A 15,298-nucleotide genomic window follows, 5' to 3' on the forward strand; every position below is an offset into this window, starting at 1 on the left:
GATGCTGAGACTTGAAGATATCGATTGGTCGGAAGCTGGAGAGTGTGTGAGCAAAAAGTTGATGAAATTATTCCGTAAAGAAAGAGCAATGAGGTAAAAAAGCTGATCAATAACTCTGATCTGGTGTTTTTTTTTATAAAAGCTGATGCAAGGATATTGGTTTTTGTTTGTGACGTCATTCTATCATTGTCTGCCATCTTTATAGACAAGTTTTATCATTAAAAACCCAAAGCTTCTGCAATTAATTATTGCAAACAATGCTTTTGCTTGCAAATTTATTATTTTTGTGTTAAAACAACATCGCAAAATACTATTAATCAAAAAAATGACGATCGTTTTCTGCAACTAGAAATTCCCTGTCATACAGCCCACGACCAAAGTGATATTGGAAAAAAAGAAAGGGTACTGATGGTTGAGAAATGCAATATTAGCAGTCAAATGGCACAGCAGTGCGATAGGATAACTGCAATGGTAGCCGTAATGTACTGGGTGTTATTATGTACAACAAACAGCAATAATGAAAGGAAAAGATTATATGTTTATGTATCTCCCCCTGCAATAAGAGAAATGCAATATTAGCCAATATTCGAAGTAAAACGCACTGATATTATTAGAATAACCAATATTGTTAATATAATAATAATAGAAAATTAATGCAAGATTTTGTTTACAATTCCAAACGTCATAGCTAACAATATCAAGAAGTTGTGATATTTATATAGATTTTTAGAAAATCTATTTAAACAAGTGTTTGGTCATGACAAACAGCAATAATGAAAGGAAAAGATTATATGTTTATATCTATTCACCTGCAATAGGAGAAATGCAATATTAGAAGTAAACTGCACTGATATTATTAGAATAACCAATATTATTAATATAGTAATACAGTAGTAATAGAAAACCAATGCACAATTTTGTTTAAATTTCAAAATGTCATAGCTAACATTATCAAAAAGTTGTGATATTTATATAGACTTTTAGAAAAACTATCTAGAAAAAGTAATAACAGTAACATAGTGCTCATCATCGATGTTGTTAGTGTGACTATAAAACTTCTATAGTCATCCAAACTTATAATTAAATATTGTAATAATCTCATAAGAATCGTTTGAAATAAATATCATCGTCATTTCCTTTACTTTCACTGCTTTAGACATCATTTAGAATACCAAAGTAGTCAAAAGTTTCCAAAATGTCGGTTACTTTGAAATCAGCAAAAAAGAAACTATTTCCGTACTTCTATGTTAATTACAGAAACCTTCGGCAATTCGACAATGCTATAGACTGGTGAAATGTGCACATTATTTTTTGTGAAATGCGCATGACCTAATGGTTGTATTCTCTGTCGCTCGGTGTTTCGTTTGCCGGTCTTAATTTTGATAAAGGTAAGGCTATGCCAGTTTTAATAAATATTTTTGGCCGAATTATTCTGCCTACTTATGTATAATCCGATCAGATGGGTAAGTTTTAAGATATTCTGGTAACATTTCATAGACTTGATAACATATTTAAATAGTTTTATATGTGTTTTGTATCGTTATTATACTTTAATGACTCTATAAAAAATGGTTAAATTTGTTGATAAGATTTCGATGCAAGGGTTTGCGACATTGTTGATGAATAACTTTCGTAAGTTTTGTGCACATGCATTTATCATAAAAACTCTCAACCTTCGCTCCGCTCGTGAGGTCTTGGGAAGATGGCGGTTTTTTTGTGGACGAGTGCATGTACAAACAGGGTAATGACGTCAAAACAACCGGTGGATTGGTTTTTGTTAGCTGTTAACAATAAGCTTTTTTATTGGATGCATCTCAAAATGTCACTAAATTAGCTTGTTTAAAAGAATGAACATGAACTGAAGAGAGAAAACAGAAATACTATATTGTTGTGTTGCTTATTGATAATATTGGATTACCCTTCCAAGTAATCTCACAACTGTTAGCGAGTAGCTCAAGTTTATTATAGAACGCATTGCGCTGCTTAATCGTTAATACTAACTTTTCGGATTAGGACCAGTATTAATAACTGACTGCTTAACCAATGTGTTGTTGATTAACGTAATCAAGACCTTCCTAAATATGCGAATCAAAAACTATTCTCTGAGAAAGGGAATCCCTAAGCTGTGCAAAGGGGGTTTTCACAATACCTTAGTACTTTTTAAAGAACAAGAAAAAATATATAATAAGTTGCACTCTAGACTACACTTATAAAATTATAAAAGTAGTTTCTACAGACTTAAAATATAGTCACCCCTTTGTTCTCCGAAAGTGGACTCTTCCACTTAATCTGCTGACGTGTCTGTCTGCCATGATGAAGCTGTATTGAAAAAGTGAAGTACATGATTGAATATGTGTTCTTTTATATGGGCTGAGAGTTAGCCTTGGTGCCCAAGAGTGGAACTATGTTTTTCAACTCTTCAATTTGGAGTTTTTTAGTTTTTTGGGTCTCTTGGCTAGTTTTGTTGTATTTCCGTCAACAAGGGTTTCATAACTTTTAATTTTCAGTTTTTAACCCAAGTACCGACCATGAAAGTTTCTCAAATGACCATCTACTTCAGGGATAATGGAGGCATGTGGCTAATCCCAATAATTCAAATTGTTGTCAATTAAACTTTGACAATGCATACATTTTCTGAAAGCTAACAAGGTGAAGAACCGAACTAGACAATAATTTAGGTTGTAAATGTTCATTAGATACACTTTATTTGACCACACATCATAGTGAGACGATTTTTTTAAATTTTTCCTGTGTTACAGGAGTTGTAGACAAATGTAGTGCCCTTCTGTTGGAGGTCTTTTTACAGAATCATGTGAGAATAAGTGTGAAAAATATCTGCACAAAGTTTTTAAGGATTACCTTTACTATTTTCCATTTTATTGCAGTTTTATTTTAAACCGATGAAGGTAAAAATAAGGAGAAAAAATAAACTACTAATTATTGATTATGCAGACCAAACTAGAGGAACGGAAACAGAGAGTTACAGTAAATTGATATTACTATTAATTGATACAATATGATTATCATTAATAATAATTAACCCTTTCAGCCCTAATTATTTTCCAGTTGAGTGCCCCCCCCTGGCCTAATTAATTTTTCACACTCAATATTTAATAAAGTGAGGTGTGTTAGATTGAGCATAAATAAAGCTGCGTTCAAGATAAATGAAAATAGTTTTTTGTAACTTGTTGGTAACATTCTTAGCTACATTTTGATACTAATATATACACATTAGGTTAATCTATATAGGATGTTATTGATAAGATTCAAATCAATACTTTTTTGGAAATCGAAAAGTCTAAGTTTGGTTGCTACTACCAGTCAGCTTTTTGATTGATAACACTTCAGTAACATATTAGGATGACAAGAAAATGTGTTATCATCAAGTTGCAAAAAAATTTGGAGTTCTAACCAATAGAACTGAAATTATGAGCCTATACGCAATATTATGAAATAATGTAGTTTCCGTTTCATTGTTCAATCAATTGTTATATAAGGTCTATATATCATATTTACATTCTATAAGGACAACATTTATTGCAGTTATGATAATAAACACGAGATGCAAACAACTGGAGTACAAAACTAATATAATTTATCGTTTTTTTCAACTAAAATTGTGAAAAGATTTGTCAACTAAAATTTTTTTCTTCGAAAAATTTAAAAGTTATAACAATTTAGTAATTTTAAGGTAGTGCAATTGAAACCCACTTTTTTGCTGCTAATAAATGGTCATGTTGTTGTTGTAGATCGCTGTCGCTGCTAAATTCTTCACCTGAACTAATTATTACGTTAGATTGTAAGATTTAGCCTACGTCTTTCGGCAAACGCATTCAATATGGCGACCTCCAGAGTTGAAGTTTGAAATCTATCACGGGATTTGCCTAGTAAAATGCTTTTATCCAACCACATTTCTGGTATCAAAACAATCATCAGACTGTTATCTTTCGAAATAAAGCTATAAAAAAACGATAAACACAAAAGGAGTATCAATAAAGTTACTCAGAAAGTGTCTCGAAAGTGTTGGCTTCAGGCCCAAGTGTGAACAACTTCTCCCGAAATAGTTGGCATCAGGGGTGAAAGGGTTAAAGTAATTAGAGCTTATTTTTGAAGTTCTCATAGAAGCCTAAATGGCAGTCCATTTTGCATGCTGCCCAAGAGGCCCGGGAAGGCTTGCGAAGTTCGGCAGACCGATTGGAACACACAACGCAATCGTATTCCCATTTTCTGAGAACCTGAGTTAGTTCATGGCCATCAACAGTGTCCTGTTCTTTTTCGTTATTAACTAAGGGCCCACTAACGGCATCCCTATTTCGAACACCTAGTGGGTGATGTTCATCTTATTGTCAGGGTTTTTCAGCTTAAAAAGTTTGTGGCAGTTACAAAGTGTTATATCTATCAAGTTCTAGGCAACTTTCACCCAATATCTGTGTGTTGCACGTTTGGCTGCAATATGATAAACTTTCTTATCGCTCATGTCTACCCCACCTATACCTTTATTGTAAAGCAAAACTATGGCAGGTTTGTTCTGATCACGAGCCTGCGAGAAGTACGGTGGGTGATGGGTTTTGTGCTAGTAGAAAGTAGCAACACAGGCTTGCGCTTGGATAGCTTATCACAATAAGCACAAGCTAAGATAATGCCAGTGCCACCCTTCATATACTTTGAGTCTTGGAATTGTAGGCAGGCATTACCTAATGATTTTGGGTAGCTTTGAGAGTTTTTTCGAACAGTCAAACAGCATAGTACCTTGGGCAAACAGATCTTCTGCGAGTGAAGGCTTTGTGCAACAATTATCGGTTACCAGATGATAGCCTTTATTATACATGTTACCACTAGACATTATATGTTTGACAACTGTGATCACTTACCCCTCTTTAGATTGAATGTCAAAGGTTTGGAGGAATAAAGCTCTATGTGCATCACATAGCCTGTCTTACTATTGCCCAGCTGGAATTTCTTTTTGGCCAATCTTGAGTGGCGCTTATTTGGCAAATATTCCCACGACCAAACACGAGCAAAGTGATTGTTTGGGAGATTTATGATTTATGATTTTTAGTGGATATAAATGTTTCTGCTGTCCATGCCTACTGTGCTCTCATCAATAGAAGCAAGCGGATAGGGACGGAAATATTGCTTGAAGCAATGATCGACTGGGTTGAGCAGATTTCATATCTTGTACCAGGGATCGAGGCCTTGATCTCCTCGTCGAGGTTGCCGTTAATTGTTGCGTAGATGAAAGAATCTATGAATTAGGACAAACCAGCCATAGCTCATCCTATTCCTGCAATAAATACTATGAGCATACAGAACCATTATGTGTATGTTTGCATGCAGCTATAGATAAAACTTGAATTTCTAGTTTAACATAGGCACTAAGCTGCGTGCAAAGTTTACCTTCAAAATTCGAAATAATGCATGCACATGTTAAATGGACTAAATTCATGTTTACATGAGCACCTAAGCAATTTTTTCACCTACACCAATAATGATTTTATTTTTATTGAAAACTCCTCCATGTTTCTAACATCAATTCAGATAGCATACTGTTTTTCTAAATTCTACAGGTTTATTGACGTGTAATTTTGTGTCAATTTTCAATCAGCTTTTACACAAAATTGATCATCTATTTGAAAAAAAAACTGCACTATGCAGATATACATGTAAATACCACAACTGCCTGTAGGCTCCAATTCACATTCAATTCATGACATGTGTTATAAATATTTACTTTTATAAATATCTGCGTAATTTCGTAGCGTAACTAAAGTACAAATGTAAATTTGATGTGAGGTCGCTTAACGAAATAATGGTCTGTTCATGTTAGGGAACTATTTTCTCCAGTAGTCATAGGAGGTTTTCTTTTTCACTATTCTCATGTTTATTCCGAGCACAGTGTACCTTTTCATCTCCTCAGCAGTACAGTCTTTCCAGCGACAAAACCAAAAGTCAGGTTTCAGTGAGCCTAGTGAAACTATTTACCCTGCTGCATACCTATGTGATAAAGATTATGTAGCTCAAGTGTATGCTAACAAAAAAGAAATAAAGGTAAATTCGATTCATGCCATGATTGAGCCAGAGATGAAATTTTCTGAATGACAATTCCAAAGACTCATGCTATTCAAGTCATTATCAATAAATTGACTGAAAATTTTGCAACTGAAGATCTATGAAGTTTGCAACAGTTTTATCATAGTTCAGTACCTGTTTGACTCTCTAACCATAGTTGAAATGAATGTGGTTGTGATTAATAGTTAGAAAAACTGGAGAGGGGTAACACGATCATCAGGTATGTTTGTAAAACCAGGCTGCCGCACTGTAAAATCTGGCACATCATCAGCAAGCTCATAGCTCTCACCCTCAACCAGGTCAGCAATAACCTTACTCTAGCGAGCATCAGGATCAGATTGCACAGCTGCCTGCCGGTCATGTACAGCTTGTCTCCCTCTGCCGGATCTCTGGCCTCGAGCTCTTTGATTGGCACTTTGTAGAGCACCAACAACCGGGGATACAGCTAGAAAAGAAGACCAGCAATCCAACATTGATTGAAACAACCAGTAGGCTAGGAATTTGTTGATAAAACAATCACAAGGACAATAGAATATTGAGCTATATAGCAACTGCTTCAATATTTGTTCATTCATCCATACTGGGTATGAGCACCGTTGGGTGTGAGTTGATGCAGATACTCAGCACAGTACCTTATTGTTGAATACTGAGGTTTGACTGTAGTTCACCCACTAACAAGGTGAGACAACCCTGAATCAGAGTGAATAGCTGATAACTTTCATTATTATTCTTCTTTAATTTGCATATGGTTGTTGCTTTTTACACCAGTTACGTTATAACAGGCATCACTTTCTCTACTATTATACTGTTGATAGACACATTTTAGCTCACCTACTCTCAGTTGTCAAAAGCCTACCGGGTACGCATCTTGTACTCATCTAGGTACTCAATCGTATTTTTATTGCTCGCTATTCTTGAGTGTAAACAAATTTCATATCATCACCCCTTTTATTCCCCTACTACACTCCTGTGGTCTACTTGGCACTGCCTGCTCCTGAAACTTGTCATCTTATTACCTTCACAAGTGCATCACTATTAGGTGTGATATCCTGAGTAGCAGAACATTTAACAATGTCATTCATGTGTTTATTTATTAACCTTGAGCACTGCTTTGTTTTATTATTGTTGATTAAGGAACTGAAACTTCATTTCCTCTGGATATATTCTTGCTTTTTGATTGAGTGAACGATGAAATTTGCAATGATTATCACTCAGGTGATAATAATGGGAAAAGTTAAAATGAAACTTAACTCTTCAATTTAATGACTTGACAGTTATAGTTGTGGCACTATTGAATTGTATCTACAACTTTTGTCTGTCAACTAATCATCTTCTCCCAGTTCAGGATTCACAATTATAGCAATTTTTGTTAAGCTGGAGAAAGTTCTAATTTCCGTGTTAATTTAAATCAATTTTTTCCCTTTTTCCATACTTCGAGATCTTTGCTGCAAAGAAAAATTGGTCTGAAATGGAAAAATTTAAAATCTATCTTTACCATAACAAGAGTAATGTCTTTTCATTTGTCTGTCCAGCCAAGGCTTAAAGGTTAAGGTAAAACATCATTTTTATTGTGACTCTAAGTCATGAGATTCAGCGTAGTAGACGTAGATTGTAACACCTGCATAAATGGCTACCTTTGGGTATTTCTGAATAACTTTGCAGTTACTTATTTTCTACAGGTTTATGGCATACCTGGTGATCTCTTCCGTCACACCAGACTAACAGGATGCTAGTGCATCTAATATATGAATACATACCCTTATACATCATTTTCTCTATCAATTGGGGGAAGAGAGTAAGCAACATTTTAAGGCTAACTAATAAATTCTCGTTATTTAAATCGATTTTGAGAACCTGCGCCGAGTTGACCTTTATATACATGTAATAATGTTACATAATACGAAACCAAAAACTGTACATAAACTGAAATTTTCATAATAGGACGCTTATGTTATAGGATGCGTATGTTATAGGAGGCCTATGCTATATGAAGCTTATGTTATATGAAACTTATGTTATAGTTTGCTTATGTTATAGGAGGCTTATGTTATAGTAGGCTTCTGTTATAGGAGGCTTATGTTAAAGGAGGTTTATGCTATAGGAGGCTTATGTTAAAGGAGGCTTACGTTATAGAAGGTTTACATTATAGTAGGCTTATGTTATAAGAGGCTTATGTTATAGGAGGCTTATGTTATAGGAGGCCTATGTTATAGGAGGTCTATGTTATAATAGGCTTATGTTATAGTAGGCTTATGTTATAGGAGGCTTATGTTACAGGATGCTTATGTTATAGGATGCTTATTTTATAGGAGGCTTATGTTATAAGAGGCTTATTTTATAGGAGGCTTATGTTATAGGAGGCTTATGTTATAAGAGGCTTATGTTATAGGAGGCTTATGTTATAGGAGGCTTATGTTATAGGAGGCTGATGTTATAGGAGGCTTATGTTATAGGAGGCTTATGTTATAGAGGCTTATGTTATAGGAGGCTTATGTTATAGGAGGCTTATGTTATAGGAGGATTATGTTATAGGAGGCTTATGTTGTAGGAGGCTTATGTTATGGGAGGCTTATGTTATAGGAAGTTTATGTTATAGGAGGCATATGTTATAGGAGGCTTACGTTACTGGAGGTTTATGTTATAGGAGGCTTATGTTATAGGAGGTCTTTGTTATATGAGGCTTATGATATAGGAAGTTTATGTTATAGAAGGCTTATGTTATAGTAGGCGTATGTTATAGGAGGCTTATGTTATAGGAGGCTTATCTTATAGGAGGCTTATGTTATAGGAGGCCTATGTTATAGGAGACTTATTTTATAAGAGGGTTATGTTGTAGGAGGCTTATGTTATAGGAGGCTTGTGTTTTAAGAGGCTTGTGTTATAGTAGGCTTATGTAATAGGAAGCTTATGTTATAGGAGGCTTATGTTTTAAGAGGCTTGTGTTATAGTAGGCTTATGTTATAAGAGGCTTATGTTATAGGAAGCTTATGTTATAGGAGGAATATGTTATAGGAAGCTTATGTTATAGGAAAGTCTACTGTGTTTTACGGTTTATTCTGGACATTTTATTTCACTTGGTCAGCTCCAACTTGACGTTCATTCATACCTGCAACATTTTGAGATGAGTTCAGAATTGTCTACTCTCGTTTCCACATATAACCTCATATAAGATTGTTTTGAACTGGCCAATATGTATATGTGAGTACAGGGCACAGTCTTGTCATGTTGGTAGTTCCCTCCTTCCACACCTGGAACAATTTCTAGTTTACTGATTGACAACAGCATCAGCCATATCAAACTAGATAGTTCTGAAGTATGTGATCTGTGAGATCAAGGACACACATCCTGAGGTTATAGTTAGTTATCGTACCTATCTGATACTATAATATAAACTATACACTTAACAGACTGAAGCACCAGCCTATACGTTGAATGAGCAGAGACATTTCATTGCTTGAAGTATAAAGAAAGTATAATATTCTGATGCTTTATTATATATTTTGAGGTATGGACTGATGTTCTAAAAAAAATCAAAGAGATTTACCAACCAGAAGCTGAAATATAGCCAGCCAAACACAAGTTTACCAAAAAACATAAGTGTTTTGGTAATCCTCATATTAGCATCAATATATGACGTATGCAATTGACTTGTGTGCCATTGGACAATTAAACCAACTAATGCACGCTCCTATAACAGCCACTGAGTTTTAATTGATTTAATCCCTGGAAGTATAGAACGATCAAATTGGGCCTAACAATCATTGCTCTGAGAATTCCGAACCAGTCCCTTTGACGTGTAGATTAGTTTTAGCATGAAATAATTACACATATCAATTATTTCGCAATATTTCGCTATCCTGCTAGTTCAACTCAGTTTTGTTGTTCTCCTACTTGGCTTCCCTATTCAGACTCATCTTTAGCGCTGCTCAGATTTTCATATCTATAGCTATTAAATGGAATCAATTAAATCAATCATCAAACTTGGTTATCATTTGGAATTTTCTACAAACTATATTAAAAACATCATTTATTCTGCACGCAGTTATATTATTATTTTGTATAATATGCATTATGTTTATTATATTGATCATAAAAAATAATTTCCCACTTTAATTATATTAATTTAATTTATCAAGTTATTCTTTTCAAAATTATGGCTGTGGTGAACTTATAGTCGGTTAACAGTGATGTTAATCATGGAAATCAACTGAATGTTGCAGTAAGTACAAAATATAAAAATGATGAAGAAACAAAAATTTACATTCCTATATCTTCTTCTAAACAAACTGCAAATCACGAATATTGTATATTATAGACTATTCACACGCCAATCGTTGAACAGAGGCTCTTCGGAGCATATCCATGGAGATAGAGTGAAAATTTGAGGCACAAAAGTCAGTCTTCTCTTCTGTTTTGAAAAAATCATGGCAAGGGGTTGTGAGCAACTGCCTTTAGCACACAATTTTTGCTTGCTTTTCCTGAGAAACCACAGCTAGTCTGTAATTTCTTAACTATCACAAGAAGCGTTTCACATCTCGTAGCCTGAAACAATCAGCATACGCAGCGGAGGTAAAGGTGTGCAACTCCGGCACATGTCCAATAAGTCGATTCCATACTTCAAAATTCCCGGGATTTACCAAGGGTTTTTTTTCGGATTTTTAATTAGGTAGACCTGTGTTTGACTGGCTATATCTCAGCTTCTGGTAGGTCAATCTCCTTTATTCGTTTTTACAACATCAGTCAATACCTCAAGATACATAATAAAGCATTATAATATCATACTTTCTCTATTCTTTAAGGGAAGATTTCAGCATATTTTACTTTCCTTGTAGTCTTACAAATCTACAACACCATATGCTTTGCCAATTTTATTTTATTTTGTGCTACATTTTACTCAGTTACAAATACCAAAGTACCGGTAGAGGTATTAGTGTAGCATTATAGTAGTAGAGTTATTAGTGTACTATTATGGTAGTATAGTTATTAGTGTACCATTATTCTAGTAGTATAGTTATTAGTGTACGATTCTAATAGTAGAGTTATTAATGTACCATTATAGTAGTCAAGGTACGAGTGTACAATTATAGTAGAAGAGTTATTAGTGTACCATTAGAGTAGTTGTGTTATTAGTATACCATTATAGTAGTATTATACTTATTAGCATACAATTACTGTGGGGGAGATATTAGTGTACCATTATAGTAGCAAACTTACTAATTTTCCAATAAAGTACCAGCGTTACTAGTGTGCCATTTTAATAGTCAAGTTACTGGTATATTTTTATAATATTGCAGTACACACCATCCTTTCATAATTTTTAGCTTGTGTTTTTTCCCGTAGTGCAATAAAAACAAATCCTGTTTCAAGTGTTAATTCTGTTGTTCTAGAACATTTTATCAGTTTTATTTTAAAGGCAAATATGTTAGATTTTAAATTTATTTTTGCAGGTCATAAACTCAAATTTAGCAGTGGTCTTAAATTATCACAAAATAATTACTAATGTATTTTTATCTTGCTGGTGTATATGTGGGTATCAGTACCATATTGTCCTATTAGGAGACTCCGGAACTATGCAGAGCACTTTTCTTCTGTCAAATTCTCGGAAAGTGCGAAATCGGCATAGCGTACATCGTGGAAGTCATTACGTGATACTAAAATGCACAGGCACATATTCCCTGAGGCGGCTGGGCAGCTGATTAGCTCCAACCTTTTAGTGATCTTCGGCGGCTAATTAGTAAGAAGTTCAGTCTAAGCTCATTCAATTGGAATTTCCAACAACTAATTACCTAGCGCTCTAGCGCAACATTGCTCTAGCGCAACGTTGCGCTCTAGCAACTGGTGATGAAGTGGAGAGGCTCACTAGTCTAGTATTGGTTTTGCTTGCAACCAATGCAGTAGCCGAGAGATATTTTTCTGCATTGAAGCGAATCCAAAGATTGATGAGGAACACCATGGGACAACCTGTCTAAATAAATATCTAATGTTACACATATATAAAGATGATGAAATAGATACAGAATCAGTTGTACCCCCCTTCTCTTGGAGGGGGCTTCTGCTCCCCTCACAGACCCTCCCTGCATAGCCGAGTCGGTCTTCAGCAACTACCAACTGACAGTTTCCTGACCACTTTTTCTTTAGACAATACAGCCCTGGTGTGTATCAACTGGTAAATACATACACTCGGGACAGTGTGTGGATAACTTGAATGCCCTGAAGACCAAACACTTCCACTCAGTTCCTTGAAGGTTGAGTTATTGATGTTCGACTCTATGTTTTATCAGAAATGTATTCTTGCAGGCCGTCCAGTCCCATACCAGAACAGGAATGGAGACATAACCACATAGTTCATAGACACCTTAGCACAGGGGTTCCCAACCTTTTTGTCATTGTTGGCCAAAAGTCGGCAATTGACATTGTTCCCAATGAAAGTTTCCTAGCTGAGTCAAATGTTAACTCTAGAAACTCATCCTGACAGTCATCTGGTACCATGTTGACTTTACACTTAAATGGGTTAATGGTCAGATCGAAGTCTTTGCTGGGTATTTCAAGGAAATATCTTTTGAACTCTGTGTGGAGGTGTTCTAGATGTTCTGCAATGTCATCCTAGATTTCAGCAGGAAGAACTAAGTTGCCACTGTCCAGCAAGCTGTCTAAGCTTTCAAACATTGCAACATTTCCACATCAGACTTTCCTTTTCCAGCTCATCAGCTTTGCTTGAAAAGCATTCAGTTGGTTGATAAATTTAATCATGTCAGTATTAGGAGCCTGCATTTTCAGATTTAGCTCATTAAACTGCGCAAAACTATCTACTAGGTATGCGATCTGAATAATCCAGTTGTTGTCAGTGAGATTTTAATGAAAACTCTCTTTTCCTTGTAGCTCATTAAACAATATCAGTTCATTTTGGAGGCAGAAAACTCGAGCTGTCACATTACCTCTTGATAACCAAAATGCATTTGTGTGATACAAAAGTGTTTGATGCTCGGCATCCATGTCTTTGCAAAGTTCGTTAAATAGCCTTGTGTGCAGTGCATTGCTCTTTATGTAGTTAATTAATTCGATTATCTTCTGTAAGACAACGAAGAGTGATGAAGGAAGGGTTCTAACTACTAGTGCATGCCAGTACAGCATACAGTGAGTGCTCTTTACATCAGGTGACACTTTTTTTACAAGAGCTTGAAAGCCTGATCTTGTGCCTAGCATAGCTGGTGCCCCATCTGGAAACAGCCGATAACATTTTCCTGTTTTGGATCTACTTTATTGAAAAAGTTGGAGACAAGACCAAAAGTGTCTTTAACTTTGGTTGTGGCTTCCAGAAGTACACAAAACAAAAATTCCTCTTTTAATTTTTCATTGTGTACATAGCGAGCATACACCATTAGCTGCGAGCAAGAAGCTATATCAGTTGACTCATCCAGCTCATGAATAGCAAAGAGCCCAAATAGAGATAACTTTATCTGTTGGACAACCTGATCTTTAATGTCATTGGCCATGTTGCTAATCTTTATCTGCACTGTGTTATTAGACAAGGACACTGCAGCCATCTCCTTCCCAGCCTCCTTTTCCAATATAAGTTCTGCCAACATCAGTGTACTTGTCTTTATTAAATCTTCTGCTATAGTATGCGGATTTTTCTGATTAGCAATTTCATATGCTACCTTGTACAAGACCTCCAGTGGTTTGGAGTTTGATTCATGAAAAGCCCCACTTGTGTCTAGCCTCATCCACTTGATCTGTTTTCCATGTCGCTCAAGGAAGTTTTGATCCTTTGCTATGTGTTGGGAATGTACTGAATAGAGATGATGCTTCAATTTGTTGGGTCGCATTGAATCAAAACCCAATACTTTTATGCATAACACACATTGTGGCTTTGCTTCATCGTTGCTAACTAGACACTGAAATCCATGTTGCATGTAGCTCGCATCATACTTTTGTTTTTTGCTAGTACATATTCTGTTATGAAAGTTATTATTAGTTCAATATTTAGGCCATATTTTAACATGAAATCTGTAGTTTGAACAATATTACACACTCATGCGCACCAACAAATACACAAATGCAAATTATATAATATATACTGACCTGATGAAAAGCAGAATGTGCCCTACTGCAGCTACCCTGTTGAATGTTGAGTAATTACTGTTATTAATATCCACTATCCCTTGGTACAAGAAGCCAATAGAATTGCGGCACTACTGAACATCATACTACAGGGGTTCCCAACCAGAGGGGAATTCCCCTAGTTCCCTTATTGTTCTATAAGCAAAGGCTTCGGGCCTGGATGTAGCTGAAAAATTTCATCATGACAGTTTACTAGTATTACCTATGGTTGAAAGTGGAAACTGTTAAAAGAAGGCACTCGAGCTTACACTACGGGATACAAAAAATATAGAAGTCAGACACCTCTCTGTTCTCCCTGTATGTTTAAAAATCCCCCAGAAAGAATTCCCTCTGGATGGGAATCTCTGCGACCTAGTCTCCGACAAGAAGTGAGTCCTGATTTGTTCATAGTTGTTGCTCATAAACACATATTGCATTTCTGTTGACTTTTCTTTATAATTTTAATTTTGAGTGATTGCTTAAACTTGCATAATTTGAAGCTATAGTGACATTTTAGTGAAATGATTTTAAATGTTCTGTAAATCAATTAAATTATATTTAAGGTCAAGGGTGTTAACTGTATAAAGCTTAAAGGTGATGACTGTATAATGATTTAAATTAGGCATGCTAAGAAGCTGTATATATGAAGCAGAATATTTTTTCTGTGAAATATAGACTGTGACTCATTCTCATTGATGTTTTAGCACATCTACTCTTTTCTATGAGAACTTAGTCTATGCCTTACGCTACTCTATGATCAAGGAGATCAGAGGTCAACCAGTTATTTCTGAGGAAGCTAGGCATACCCTTTCCAGGTATCTCTATACAATACACATGATGAGTTCGTGTTTCATGTATCTATAGTCTGCATTGTCGTATAATACAATGCATGTAATTTCTGTGCTAGTTTATGACTCCAATGCCCAAAGGTGTGCATATATATCATAATAGCACATTATACTAGGAGCAGAAGTGGTACTATATATTGTAACTGTTGACTTACATTTAATAGGTACAAATTTGAGTGCTTTTAACACAGAGTCTACTATAGCATGACATCAATTAAATCTTTTACATTTTTCTGGCACTGTATATTTATGATTTATTGCACTGTGAAAAACTGATGCTG

At 35.3% G+C, this 15,298-nt stretch overlaps 1 protein-coding gene across 1 annotated transcript; it reads right to left on the reverse strand.

Moving 5' to 3' along the window:
• Nucleotides 1-13,265: 13,265 nt before the first annotated feature.
• LOC137398331 (protein FAM200C-like) lies at nt 13,266-13,895 on the reverse strand. Its single transcript, XM_068084438.1, has one exon. The coding sequence runs from the start codon at nt 13,893-13,895 to the stop codon at nt 13,266-13,268; it is 630 nt and encodes a 209-aa protein (XP_067940539.1).
• Between the last annotated feature and the right edge of the window lie 1,403 nt (nt 13,896-15,298).

Source organism: Watersipora subatra, chromosome 6 (genome assembly GCF_963576615.1).
Source record: "Watersipora subatra chromosome 6, tzWatSuba1.1, whole genome shotgun sequence".
Taxonomy (NCBI): domain Eukaryota; kingdom Metazoa; phylum Bryozoa; class Gymnolaemata; order Cheilostomatida; family Watersiporidae; genus Watersipora; species Watersipora subatra.